The sequence below is a fragment of the Calypte anna genome, chromosome 10 (assembly GCF_003957555.1).
Source record: "Calypte anna isolate BGI_N300 chromosome 10, bCalAnn1_v1.p, whole genome shotgun sequence".
NCBI classification, from domain to species: domain Eukaryota; kingdom Metazoa; phylum Chordata; class Aves; order Apodiformes; family Trochilidae; genus Calypte; species Calypte anna.
The window spans coordinates 20,395,193-20,409,930 of record NC_044256.1 but is presented as its reverse complement, the minus strand read 5'-3'; the positions used below and the strand labels follow the sequence as shown (position 1 = coordinate 20,409,930).

At 41.4% G+C, this 14,738-nt stretch overlaps 1 protein-coding gene across 3 annotated transcripts in view; it reads right to left on the bottom strand.

The window, feature by feature from the left end:
* The window catches only part of MAP2K5 (mitogen-activated protein kinase kinase 5), a 121,027-nt gene that overhangs the window by 46,569 nt on the left and 59,720 nt on the right, over positions 1–14,738 (bottom strand). For all 3 annotated transcript variants that reach the window (XM_008502155.2, XM_030456890.1, XM_030456891.1), the window contains 3 exons: positions 14,668–14,718; positions 11,319–11,390; positions 1,958–1,987 (listed from right to left, as the gene is read on the bottom strand). In XM_008502155.2, the coding sequence (XP_008500377.1) occupies positions 1,958–1,987; positions 11,319–11,390; positions 14,668–14,718 (153 nt within the window). The remainder of the gene's footprint in view (positions 1–1,957; positions 1,988–11,318; positions 11,391–14,667; positions 14,719–14,738) is intronic.

The following is a 14,738-nucleotide window of genomic DNA, read 5'->3' as shown; positions in this document are numbered from 1 at the left end:
GTTGGCAAACACACATCCATACTTCCAGTTTTCAGAGGGAAGTAACTTCAAGTTATTTAGGGGCAAACCCTGCAAACACACATACAGTTGCCTTCAATCCCATGAATAAACCCAGGGAACTAAGGGGGATTTACTAAGTGACAGACTGCAGAATCAGGCATGGGGAGACAGATATTTAGACATTAAAAAACCCCTACTAAATATCCCCCCAGTAGCTTCTAAGGGTTCTTGTGACCAGCTCTTTAAGTCCTTGGCTAAAATACCTATTTTCACATAAAACTCGTCATGAAAAGCAGTTGCTTGAAAAGCTTAATAGCTCCATTTTAAAGTTTCACCTCCTCAACTGTTTTACATTTAAAAATATATACAATTTCATGGACTACTGGCTTGCCAAATATTCTTTTCCAAACCCGATCCGTTTTTTTAATTAGAATAGCAGAAAAAGGGTCTTAAATCAGCAATCCTGTTTTGCTCCCAATTCAGAAAACAATTCTTTTTACCCTCTCTATTCATACATTATGTCTGTGCTCTAACTCCTTTCTCCAAGCTCCAAGATTTCTGGGAGCAGAGGGTTTATCTCCTGTCCCAATATCCCTTTGATTTTGTTTTACAACCCAGCAGCTCCAATGAGCATCAAGACACTCAAAGAGCAGAAGTGAGCACGCCAAAGGCTGGAGGACACTTCAACACAAGAGCTTCCTTTTCAGCCTTCTCTTCAAAGGAGAGGGTAAAACTGTAAAATATGGGTAAAACGCACCAAGGATGATCTGCCAACAAGTTCCAGCTCTCCCAGCCAGCATGCATTTTCCACAGGAGATGGGAATGTGACCAATCAGGAGATTTCTACCTACACAAAACCTCTGCAAGTCCATAAAAGTGTCAGGAGAATTTGCTTAAAACAGCTTATAAAAATGGGAGAGAGAATGAGTCCCAGCCTATTATTCAATAACCATGTTTGTGAGGCATCTGCATAATCTAACCATGCATAAATTAGTATGTGTATTACAACAGTTATTTGCATAATAATAGCAAGTTAATAGATGCTTAAAGAGCACAGACCAACACCACCTTTAAATCAGACATGCCTCCAGGCACTCTGATCTGTATAGACCAAGATGCAGAAAACACTGTTCATAAAACATAGGAAAACATAAAAACCACATTCAAATAATTCATTTTAGTCCCTGGACACTTCACTTTCTCCCCCCCTCCCAGGAAAGAATAATTGGAGGAACTACAGAATAGTTTGTTACTATGAATTCTAACATCCATCTTGCAAAATATGAATTTAAAGTAATCATCAAACCTAGTTCTGGATTGGTTGCTTTGGTTACAGCTTTATGGGGTTTTCCAAGCATAAGAAGTAAAATGTTGTGTGGTAATGCAGGGCTGAGCCCTGGCCTCACCATGCTGAAGGTGGAAATAGTTTTACCACTGACTTAAATGAAACTGAGTTAGGTCAATGGGAAGTTAGAAAAAGCCAGGATCTAAATAAAATACTAATATGAGGTCCTCTTAAATGGGAAAATGCAGAGCTCCCTTAAGTATTCCATTTACATTTTGATTCGAGAAGATTTTCAACCACTGTACCATTATTCAAAATTGAAATTGAAAACTAAGATATAGAAAAGGAGTAGATAAACCTTCCTGCTTCAAAAGTACTGTTACACATCCTGGATTATTTAATAATCTCACAACAAAACAGTCATTATCATCACCATAATTTTCATTCTCTCCAGGGAAAGAAAATCTAGAATTTGGAGAAGAGAAAAAAGAGGAAGGGGGGGGGGAAAAAAAAATCAATAGAGACTTCTAAATGACTCCTTCAAGATACCACTTTTCAATTTAACAGGACAGATTTATTTGTATGTGGCTCAAATGTTCACAATTGCTCTCTGCACCTTCATACATAGGAATGAATGTCACAGTGGCAAACAGCAGTAATGAACAATCTTACCTGAGGATATGGAAACCTCCCAAGAGCAAGCTGGGAAAGGAAATAATATTTGTCTAGTTATATAGATTTGCATGGAGGGCACATTTTCTTAAAGAGAGAAAAGTACTCAACTCTTACTATTGTAGAAATGGGAAAATGTCAGCAAAAGGAATTCTGCAAACACACAAAGAGCTGTATTTAGAATGGAGTCATTCACAGCAATCACCCCTCCTTCCAAGCTCCTGAGTATTTCTGTCTTTCTTTTGTCTGTACTGCTCAGTAACCCCGTTTGATGCCCAAGTTCCTGAGGACTCTGGAAACGGAATCAGTTCAGCCTCAGGAGTGAGGCCAATGCCACTGACCTTTGCTGGGAATTCTCTGCAATGAGCAGGTACTGCTCTCAACTCCCAAAGTCCTTCCTTAACTGGCTCAGAGGGAAATCTGGGTTAGATTGCTGAGATTTGTGTCCTTATCCATGTCAGACCCATCTTGGAACCCGTGAGTGGGATCTGGGGAGAGATGGTGGCACCTGCAAAATAAATACTTAAGTCTTTTCTTCAGATCTACTTCCAGTTGTACAGGGTATCACCCGGGGTGACTGATGCATCACTGCCAGAGGATCTCCTAGCATGAGGATTCGACCCATAAAGCCACAGCTGATAAATATTCCATAAATAATTCTTCATACAAAACTTTAGGTTTCACCATTTGGTGTCTGAACCTTAGAAACTATTTCAGCCAAATACAGCTGGTTATTTTGTTTACTATTTAAGGAAGGACAAGGATTTGACACAAGATCCTCCCCAAAGGGGCAGTCAGAGCAGCTCTGCTCCTGATCTGCTGGACAAGCCCACTTCTCTCCATGGTTTACAGAAGAGCCCATGGTCAGATGAACTCCTCTACATCTTCATGAATAATCCTCCTACCAGCCTTCAGAAGGAAGCTGACCAAAAAGGTATCCATGTGTCTGCATCTTAAACTGGGTACAGTCACAGCAGCCTGAGCAAGAAGCATCAGTGCTGGAGGTCTCAGCCATCACCCCCTGTGCTGCTAACACTGAACCCCACATCAGGGATGGGCAGGAGCTCTTCCAAGGCACAAGGATTGCCAGTGATACCTGAGCTGTGGTTACTTGACCCTGCCAGACTGCAGCTGAGGCAGCTCTGCAAACTGATGCTGAAATTTCAGCCTGGCCAGCAGCCCAAACCTATCCCAACCCTGAACAATAAGGCACAGACAGAACTGTAGCAAGGTGGAGCAGTGATGGGGCCAAGCCTGGTAGATAGACTTGAGCCTCACCAGCTCAGGGAAAAGGTCAAGGGAAGGTAATAAGCAGTATTGTACCAGCCACTTGGCTCTGAGCCTTAGGAAATGCAGTCAACATCTTCCAGATCCCCAAATGAAAGACATTACTGCAGCAGAGAAGGGCTTGAAGCATCTGTCTAAGTGTCATGTGAGAGAAACCCCAAGAGAGGAAACAATTTTTTTTTGGTGATTACTCCCAGAAGAAGTTTTTGCAATAGTGATACAGGATTTTGTCCTGAAAACCTACAAACAGAGTGAGTGGGTCCCAGACAGGCTGCCCTGGTTGTACAGTACCTCTGGACATCACTGCACAGGCACGTCAGGACTGCAGGAAATTGGTGTCTGAATTCCCAGGCAGCACTTCCGAAAACATCCCCCCAATCTTTCCTAAATATCATCAGTGGGACTTTGTATAATGCCTGCCCAGGAGCCCCTGTGGTCTGCTAAGCCCACGTGGTGCAGCCACAGAGCAAAGCAGAGCACAGCTCATCTGAGAGGTTTCTCTTGTGCCACTCATCCCCCTGCAAGTTGCCATCTGCTTGCATTTGAAAAATTTGGGGATGGTTGTGTTTGCTTGCTCTGCAAGACCCATCTCTACAGAGTGTAGGATATCAGACTGGTTTGGGTTGGAAGGGACCTTAAAGATCATTATCATCCAGTTCCCAACTCCCCTGCAGGGACAGGGACACCTTGGAGTCCAGGTTGCTCCAAGCCCCATCCAACTTGGCCTTGAACACTTGGAAAAAATCAGGCTTGTAAGAGACACTGGAATAGGGAACAAAACAAAGGTGACAAGACAAGTAAGGGCTCTTCAGCTTTTTCTGAAGTGGTATAATTTAAGCTACCTTCCTCCTCTGGGTTTCTTCTGTGCTTTGTCCTTCAGGTTTGCTTTAAGACTCAGCTCTTTGGGGTGAATTCTTTCACTTTTGTTTCTGGTGCAGTGTGAGCAGAACATTCATCCTTGTAGCACACCAACTGGAGCTAAGCAGGCTTGATCACCACCCTTTCTGTCACTTGTGTCTGGCTCCCAGTTTCTCCCAGCTTCTCCCAGCTCAGACAGTCACTCCAACCACTCTTTTGATGGCTTTTGAACCACACTGCTAATGAGTTAAGCAAAACCCCTGTGTTTCTGTCACAACCAATCTTAAGGACCAGGAGCTACTCCAACATACCCTTTGGCACCTTCTGTTCTCTTGGGAGGACCATCCTGAACTTCTGAGAGGCTGCTGGAGATCCTAAGAAGCACTGTTGCCTATAAATGCCCAGAAATGAACCTCTTAATGCCAAACACTGCCCTGAACAGAAGAAAACCTGATTTTTCCCAATGACTGCTGCCTTAAGAGTAGTCATTACCTCAGTTAAAGACTTGCAGGAATGTAACAGATATCCCCACTGTAGAACCAGGAGATAATTATGGCTATATGCACAGGGCATCATCCTGCAGATCTTATTTAAGCAGAAAAACAACCACTGTCTCAACAATTGCTTCAAACTAAGCATTATTTCCATCCTCACAGATGATTCCCCTTCCCTGACCACCACACACCCCAGCAGGGGCTCCAAAAAGCAGCTGAATAATTGGGGAAGGAGAAGAAGCTTTCTGCCAGATGTAAACACAGGGCTTACAAATGAGCTTTGAGGGATCCAAAATCCATCAGGAACAAGTTCTTTGGGGCTTGTTAAAAAGGAAACAATTTTCTCAGGGAAGCTGAGAACTGAGAACTACAAAGCAGAGCAGCCATGGGTGGACCCTGGGCCAGTTCTGCACTTCCCCCTGAACCATCCCTCAATTCATCCAGTCTGAGTTTGCTTCTTCCCTGCAAGATTGTCAAGGTATTATAAATTAAGAAACTTAGCAAAGAGTATGTAATCTTCCCTGAAATAGCCTGCAGATATGTCACTGTACTAAATGTGTTTCAGATTTAATGAAGCTTTAATGTCCTTTTTAATTTTGCCTGTTTCTACATCACCAGGGGTCGAGCAAGGCAATCAGCACTCAAGAGGGTGGCTTGGTTTAAAACTAGGAAAAACTCATTTGCTTATGAGTTGCACTGTATTTTCTTAATTAAATTTACTAAGTAAAATGGTTTAAGTTCAGCCAACCAGTGACCTCTGCGTGTAGATTTAGATTTATAAATAGTGTCACAGTTATAGGAAAGGAGAAAAAACCCCAAAACAAACAGATTAAAGCTTCACCAAAGGGATTTTCATGCTCTCCATCATCTGTCTCAGGAAAATCACAGAAACAAATGCAGAAACAAGGCCTCTGCAGGATACAAAAAAAATGTCCACTACCCAAAACTTTCCTCAGGATGAAACTCAGGAATTTGCAGTTTTGTTTTTAAGGCATCATAAGAAAAATGCAGCATTTCCATTCACACTGGCTTAGGGATGGGAAGTGATCAGTATTTTATGCAGTTCTGGATATGAAGGATGGGAAAAGGGAATGTTTGAACATCAAGGAGCCTTCTCCTAAGCTTGGACCAGTCCAGGATGGATGTCCAGGGTGCACCATGGGATTTTAAACCAATATTTGAGAAAACTGAGGAAAAAATCCCAGATCATGAAATAGCAGGCAAGAGGTACAGGATGTGTGTATGCTGATTTTACCAAACTAGACCTAAAAATGAAAGAAAAAAGGCCACAAGGCAGCAAGTTTCAACTGAGCCTTTTGTACTGAGCAGACAGGTGACCAAAAAACTAAATGAAAAACTTCATTAATAATTCTGGAACTGAAAAGAAGAATTACTTATCCTCTTCCAAAAGTGACTGAGGGAAGGAAGCTCAAAACATGTTTTTAGGACACTCAGGCAATAAAGACCCCCACTTAGATTACTGTCTATGTTGTGCAAGTTGTTTTTTAATTTACAGTTATGCTGAAAAGCACAGGATGGTTTTATTCTTAATTTAGACACATTCCATGTTTCTCAGCATAACTGCAAATTGAAAATAAGCACTTCCAGTATCGCTAGTGATCCAGCTGAAGGAGGACTTTATAGTCTGAAATGTTCTAAAATTTGTTCTTAATTACCTCGTGCACATTTTACACAATTAAATTTCCATCTATGGAGTTTTGCATTTAGCTGGTGCACTGCAGTTAAACCTTCATTTTATGGAAAAGCAGCCTCCACTTTGGAACATTCAGACAAGAGGAAACTTTAAAAATCAGACTTAACTACTGGATAACATAAAATTCCCCAGGTGAAATTTCATTCCAAGACCAATTTATACACTCCTAGATAGATGGCTTAAAATCACCTGAAACTCTGCAGGGTATGGACCTTAATAAATATTAAATACCTCAAAAACTACTCTAAGATTTTTTTTTTTTCCCTTCCCTTCTAATATCAATTTCGCTGCCCTTTTATTGCAGAGTTAAAAAAAAAAAAAAAAAAAAATAAAATCCAAAAGGATATAACAGCAATTTACCAGAGTTAAAGTGCTTCTGAGGTTAAACTGACGACAAAGAAGACCAGAAACACAAAGCATCTTGAAGTAGGGTTTCAATTAAATGTGCAGGATTTAGTAATGCAGGACGGAATAAAAAAAAAAAAAAGAGTTACAAATTAATTTAATCTTCTGCCTATAGTTTGCAGCTGCACTCCAAAGTGTCTGGGGCTTAAGAACAAAGCCTTGAAAGGCCTCAGAGTGAGGAAAGCTTCAATTTTTAATGTATAAGGCCATTAGCTGATAACTTGTGGAATCTGCGACCCCTGCGGAGGGGCAGAAGCGTGGGTAACAGAGACTGATGAAGTGACATATTTGTTCCTGCCTAGGACTATGAGGAAGAAGGTTATTACTAATACCATCAGGCCCAACAGAAATCTGCCCTAATAACCTTTGGGACATTCCTTGGGTTGAGCAGATGAGTTGGAGATCTCTCTACATAAAAATATATTAAAAAAAAAAAAAAAAAAATCAAAGCCTAATTCGCCTTAATTAAAGATAATTAGTTTCACTTTGACTTCTTTTAAATATGAGCTATAGTGCTGGCACTGCGATGGAAAAGGCTGCAGACAATCATGATTAAATTGCACTTTTTTTCCCTCCCCACAAATCCCTTACATTACTGAGGCTTTTACCTCCACATCTTCAAAGGAGTCGTGCAGAATAGCGGCACCTTCTCTAAAAGGGGGGAAAAAAAATAAAAGAAAAAGTGGGACGTGGGCTTTTCAGGGCCAATCTGTGGCAACTGTCAGGTGCAAAATTCACACCAGTGCTCCGTGAAGATTAATGAGGCTACTTGTTTGAGCAGAGAAGCTTCTTGCTTATTTGTTTGCTGGATTTTAGCTTCAATAGCGCAAGGGGGAAAAAATTTAAAAAAAAAATAAAATTAAACTTGGTGGAAATGCAGCTAAATCTCAGCTGCTCTCCATCTCCACTGGCAGGAAAGGGTTTCTCTGCCACTGCAAACCATTTAAATAATGGGAAAAGGCAGACTGAACTAAGAAAAACTGCTAAATCTTTAACTTTTTAAAAGTAGAAAGAGCTCTACTACGGCGTGTAAGAAGAGGGAGCATGAATCCAGAGTCCATAATGCTGTATGTTCCAAAGCCACCACAGCTGAAGTTATCCCTTAATTGTCCACTCATCTATCTACCCAGTTAGAAATCTGGCTTATTTATTTTATTTATTTTCCTGCCTCCCAGCCTGCCCGCCGTGGCCTAAGAGCAATTGCTGAGGACCATGATACATCGAGGTCTCAACCCGCGCAAACTGTACCTAAACTTCCACTTTATTGCAGCTTAGTTCACAATCTTCACCTAATATAGGGTTACATCCCAGTGCAGCAAGCGGATAAATCATCCTGGAATATTACCCTGGCTAAGTTTAGCTGTGAGTGGAGCATATGTGCTTCCGAGCCAGCGAAGCAAAGGCCCATAAAATACACTAATTACTGGAAGTTATGGTCACTGAGTGATTGATAGCGCTCTGCGAGGCAACTTCCCCCCTCTTCAGCTATTCTGAGGGACCTCCCCCACCACACAGCCATTATTAATTCATGACCCAACCCTCAGGCAATGGGGACCTTGACTTCTCATTCCTCTACCACAAAGGTGGGGAAGGAGCTGGACGTTGACCATCTTCATCCCGGTGGCCGCTGAAGATGGCGGGTGAGGAAACGGAGCTGCCAGCCACTGCTCGGAGAAATCACTCCATATAGCTCAAGGAAAGGAATAAAATAAAAACCTAGGCCAGCTTTTTCCTAAGCACAAGTTTCTGAAACCCATCACCCTGTGGAGAATGATTAAAACTACATCAATATGAGAAGAATAACCCAAGGTATTGAGCGCAATCCCGCAGGCGTTACAGCTGCGCTCTGTGGCTCAGCAAAACCTGCAAGGGTTTGTCCATGCTAGTCACAAACATCACACTCTTACAGTCCTTAAAAACACAGGGTATGCTCATTTAGCTCATTGCTAAAAAAAAAGCACTTTTTATTTGCTGCTTTACCTCAGTCCCAACACCAGATGCCTGTTATTAAACCATCACAGCTACGCGACGATCCGAGGCCCGAGCTGTGAGGCAGCTCAAGGCATGAGCCTGCTCCCAGCCACACTTCATGAGACCAAAAAGAGGGACAGAAATGATCCAATTCCTCCATAAAGTTGGCTGCTTTTCAGGAAGGGTTTGTGGGAATGCACCCAACTGCTGGAAATCTGTCCTACAACTGCCTGAAATACTGCACCTTACCACTAATGGTCCAACCAACCAGCAGACCTTGAAGGCTCCTGAAAATATCCAGATAACACAAGTGACTGAAGACTTCAAATTCTTATTTGGGGAGCTTTAAGAATTTCTTTTTAACATCAACCGTAGAACCACAGAATCATCATGATTGGAAAGGATCTTCAAGATCACTGCAAGAAAAGTTACCTTTAAAAGGAGGCCTGAAACACAGAAAAGCAGCTTGTTTTCCCAGCAGAGGACAGTGGAAAGTCAAGATTAGGATGTTATACAAAAGGAGGTGCAAAAAGGTATCATTAACCAAGCACATCAGCTCATATTCTACTTCCAAAACTTAGTCTGTGGCACGAGCACTTTAATTTCCCACTTTTCAATATAATACAACAACAATTTTATCTGTAGATGGTTAACAGGAGCCCTGGATCTTCTGGCAAAGACCTGCAAGCCTGGATTTATCTCAAGGAACAACCTGGATCACAACTCTAGTCCCTTCCCCAAATTCCTTTCTCCTCACCTACCATCTTCTCATGACTTGCAGGAGACTCTGGTCCTCAGTACTGTCACAAGAATACACCAGCACTCCTCAACAGGCAGATTTGAGGTGGTAAAATCCAGGAGAAACCCAAGAAACAACCCCCTGTGGAAGCAGGAGGACCTGAGGCTCTACAGGGTCCCACCAAAGCTCTTTCCACCCAGCTTCTTGCTTCCTACTGCAGCCTCTTATCCTAGGAGAAGGCTCATCTACTCCTCAAACATCTCCACAAAATTGAGCAAGAATCCAATCAAAACCCAATTAAAAAAAAAAAAAAAAGCTAGAAGCATTTCTTCTCTTTTTTTTTTTTCCCCACTGTTTTAATTTTAAATTTATTTTGTATTCCTGGTAAATGAAGCCTGAGCACCCTCAGACACTTCAAAAGGAAGAAGAACATTCCCCATCTCTCAAAGCTGAGGTTGTTCCCACACCTCAATACTTTCCACACTCTGCCAGCAAGTTTTTTGGGGCAGTTTCCTCAACCTTCAGAAGCAGCAGTTGAGTTTCTCATTCCACATAGCTTTGCAGCAAAGAAATCCAAGACATTTTAAAGGCTCAGAAGATGATTAAAGAAATGAGAAGATTTACTTAGCTGATGTTTTTTATTATTGTGTGTCAGAAGAGCCCTTGGTAACTTGGTTCCAACATGGCATTTCTTTTAAATTAACATGTTATAACTGTGCTGGCTTGAAGCTGTGAGGATTGGAGTATTACACTACTCAGTGGAGATGATTTTAAAATCCTGCAGCAAAAGCCAACTTCTCTTTTTAACAGTTCCATCAACAAGGGCCTGGGTGGCTCCACTACCAATCCCCAGGTCAATACAGTGTTACTTTAATGACATGACCTTGTGTGGCTCTTGGAGCATCATCATCTTCACCTTTTTTGTAGCCATTTTTTTCTAAGCCACTGTCCTTGTTTTCATCATTTAACACATCACTCAAACCACTTCAATAAAACAGCGATCATGTTGAGGAGAGGTCTCAGAGGACCAGATGACATACCAATTAACAAAGCACACAGAACCAAATTGTTTTTTTGTACATCTGGTTCAGAAGACATTCATGGAGAGAGAGGGGTTGAGAAGGTTTAAAAGAGGAGAGCAAATGCAAATGAAAGGAGCTTTCCTAATGCTGGCTGATATCATGTGAAATTCATCCTTTAAATCAAGGTTCACAAACAGGCTAACTACTAATAAGCCCAAACTGAACTATAAATAGCTTGGCCTACACAGTAAAACATCAGATTTGCTGCTGCACATCAAAATTACATTTTTTCCTCAGCAAAACAGCCACTAAATGCTCCACAGGACTCCTGTGTTTCTATCACTCTATTCCACTGGGAGTCAGGAAGAACACCACAGAATCCCAGAACAGTTTGGGTTGGAAGGAACCTTAAAGACCACCTAACCCCAACCCCTGCCATGGTCAGGGACCCCTCCCACCCCCCCAGGGTGCTCCAAGCCCCATCCAACCTTGGACACTGCCAGGGATGGGGCAGCCACAGCTTCAGGGGCACCCTGGGGCTCAGCACCCTCACCCCACAGAATTTCTCCCTCAGATCCATCATTTTCAGTCCCAGAGGCATCCAGGTACCAGGGCCCACTCCCTACTCTTCAGGTGGAGTTTTACTAGAGGGTTTAAGACTGGTTCAGTGGTTTGCACAGAGGCTTTTTTGTGTCCCACCAAACCCAATGCAGTTAAGAATGAATCCATTCTAAATACAGCCCAGAAATCTAACAAGAGGTAAAGGCATGAACACATAAAAGAGTACACAAAGACCACACCAACATACTTGGACACAGGATTTCGTTTCATTCTTGCAATGTGCACATGGAAATGACAGATAATTGCATACCTCCATGAAGGAAATCCCAAGGCTCCAAACATCTGAATGAATTCCATACTGTTCTCCTGAAATCCGCTCTGGCTGCAAGGAAACAGAAAGAACCAATCTTCAAACAAACATTTTGGGTTTCTTTCCCAAAAGCTTGCCCAGAGCAAGCAAATCAACTGAGGAAAAGCTAAGAAGCTTGATGCTCACCAGCTAGCCCAGCAGAGAGCTCACCCACTCTGCAGATGTGCCTGATATATTTGTTTTTGCAGGAGCAAAGGACTGGGTTGTGCTCAGAGCTGTGGCTGTGCCCTGCTGAGGTTGGCCTTGGCATTTGTGCTAGGGCTGCTTTGTCAAAAAAAAAAAGAAAAAAAAAGAATAAAAAGGAAAAAATAAAGAAAGAAAGAAAAAAAAAAAAGCTAAAGGCTTACACGTGTGCAGCAAAGCCCCAGGTCAAGCTGTGGGAGTCCAGGGGTGCATCCAGCTGCTGCTGAGCCCAGGCATGGCAGCAAGGAAAGGTAAAGTAGGAAAACAGCCCCCTGACTTTGAGCCAAAGGGCTGGGGGGGGGTCACTCTGGCTTCAAAAACAAAGTTAGGAAAGCCAAAAGAATCAATGAAGTCACACGCTGGCAGTTTCCTTGTATGTACTTTTTAATTTTGTTTTTGACCCGTAGGAAAAAAAAAAAAAAAAAAATAAAAAAAGACTTGGATCAAAACTATTAATAGCAAGTTTAATGCCTCATGAAATAGAATGCTGTAAAATATAACTGTTAGTTTTTACTTGAAAGCCACAATTTAAGCACTTCCAAGGTCAAGTACAGCATGAAATGTAACAATAAAAGGCTCCATGAGACTTCTCTCCCCACTGTGCTGTTAATGCACCTGTCTAGCCCAACCACCTACCAAGCACTGGCTTTATTTTAGTCCTTAATAATCCAGAGACCTTTTTTAGAAAACAAACTCCCAAATTAGTGCCAGTCCAATGTGTTTTCAGACGTTTCCACTGCACTGCTAATCCCAGGTCAAGAGCTTTTATCACAGCGTGAATGTTAAGTAAAAACCCACTGCTGCCTACAGGATCTTGAAGGATCACCTTTCCACAGATGCCATAACCTAAAAACCCACCCCAGAACGGAATTAAAATCCTTTTAATTCACCTTCGTTTATTTTGAGCTGAAAAGGGATCCAAAAATCTTATTTATTTATTTTTTTAATTCATTAAATCAAGCATTCCTTAAGTGTTGTTGGTCAACTGATCTCAGAACTATTTGCAGCAGCATCATAAGGGAAATGTGATTTTCCAGCACTGAATATTAAACAGGAATTTGGATTCTGAAATTGTCATTCAGCAGCAGCAAGGAAATGATTTGAACATTTAAACAAAAAAAACAAAACACCTCCTCACGTGGATCAAGGAGTATGGAAAAAGTGAAAATAACACCCACATAAAGTGCACAACACAAGGATCATCCTAAGGATTCAAAGATATTTAAAATATTTCCACAACTGGTTACTTTTTTTCACCCTCTTTCTCTATAAAGTGGGGTTTAGATTGTACAGAAAATGTATTTTTGTTGGAAATTTTAATTTCTTAATAAATAAGGCTTTTTTCCCCTCTTCTCTATTTTAAATCATAGTCTGCCAAGCAGGCAAACCAAAACTTATGCTCATTATTTTTTGATGATTAGGCAATAAATGTGATGCCAAAAAATGACTCATTCAGCAAGCAAAACCATTTCAACACCAGAAATCACACCAGGTGCATTGCAGCTCAGGCTCCTCTTTTTCAATTAAGAGATGAATACATCACATTCATCCACAAACAACAAGAAAGAAAGAAAAAAGTAATTTATTTAATGTACACCTGGGAAAGAGAAGAGTTATCTGGATTTGTACACTAAAAACTTAATACAATTTAATTCTCAGGCCTCCTTGAGACCACTCTAAGAGTTACCTGAGTTGGAAAAGTTGATTAATTTGTCTGAATCACTATATTCCAGCTCTTTTAGAAAATGGAAATTAACAGGCTGACTTGCAAAAGGGGTAATATATAAGACTAGACATTTTTTTTCCCCTTTCTTTTCTTTTTTTCTAAAAACATTTTTCTGTTTGATGACACAGGATAGCCCAAGTCTTTCTAGGATGGTGACCCAAGTGTTTCAGAAGGTACATAATGAGTACACCTTGACTAGAAAAGCACTTAGGAAATAAATGGACACCCTGCTCTGCTTTCTTCTTACAAGAAAGTGGGAAAAAAATACCTGAAAGCAATTAAAGGTCATGGATTTCTCTCTCCTTTTTTTCTGAGGTTTGAAAAACACAAGTAGCAACCACTTTGCTTTGTTAACACTTAAAAAAAAAAGGAAAAAACCACCAAAACAAACCCCAACAAGCTGAATAGTTATTTCTTTCTCCTTAATACTGTGATATGGAGTTTGCTAAAGGAATTTTAAGGTCAGAAATAAAAGACCACTTAGTAGACCACTCCAGACTGAAGCATTTAAATGTTCACATTTGTTAAATGGAGAATTAAAAGAACTCAAATTGATCTGATGGAAACCAGAGGCTAACTTGGGCAATTTACTTTCAGACTGACTCCCATCAGCGTTCATCTCAGTGACCTGGACACCACACACCAGCTCTCAGGTCAGCTACAGCTGCTAAGCCCACCCCAGCTAACAGTATCAGCCTTGCCCCAAATGATATATCTAAAAATGATGGGAATTTATGCTTGAAAGTATGGGAAAAAGACAAAAGCAGTCTCAGCAGAACCAGCATTCTGATCAAAATTTATCAAGAGAAGCGAAACGGACTGATGACTTGGTATGTATGGTATGAAGATCACACAACATGCCACTTAATGCCCTGAAACTCTTATTTTAGCTTTAAATTTCCATGGCAGCTTCACAAGGGGAACACCACCAAGGTTTTAGGTACCAAGAAACCCATGAGATGCCTGCACAGGTTGAAAAGCTTTGCCAAACCATGGGCTTGGAGCAGCGATTGCCAAACCTAGTCTGCAAAAGTCACAGGTGACCAGTGGGAAAGCTGTCTCCTTAATGCTGAACCATCTCTCTTCTTTGTTCCCAGTTGTGATGCACTAAAGCCAACTCAAAACAGATGAAAAATCACTCTTCCACTGTTCCTCTTCCCTATAAGCAAAGCTGGCACAGAGCTGGTGAGCACCGCTAGGAAGGGAGCGTGGGTCAGCAAGACAGGGAAGGGTTTTGTGGCACACACAGTTCAGACACAGCTTGGGATAAGGAGAGAGAAAGTTTGAGAATTGATTTAGAATAGATCCTGGGTGGCAGAGAACAAGATATTGGGAAGAAATATTTCTTTTGAAATGGTATTCCTGCATAAATCCACTTACCGCCATATAAGCATTTGTTCCAACATACGTCTTGGCTATAGAATTCACCAGCTATCAGAGAAAACAGTCTG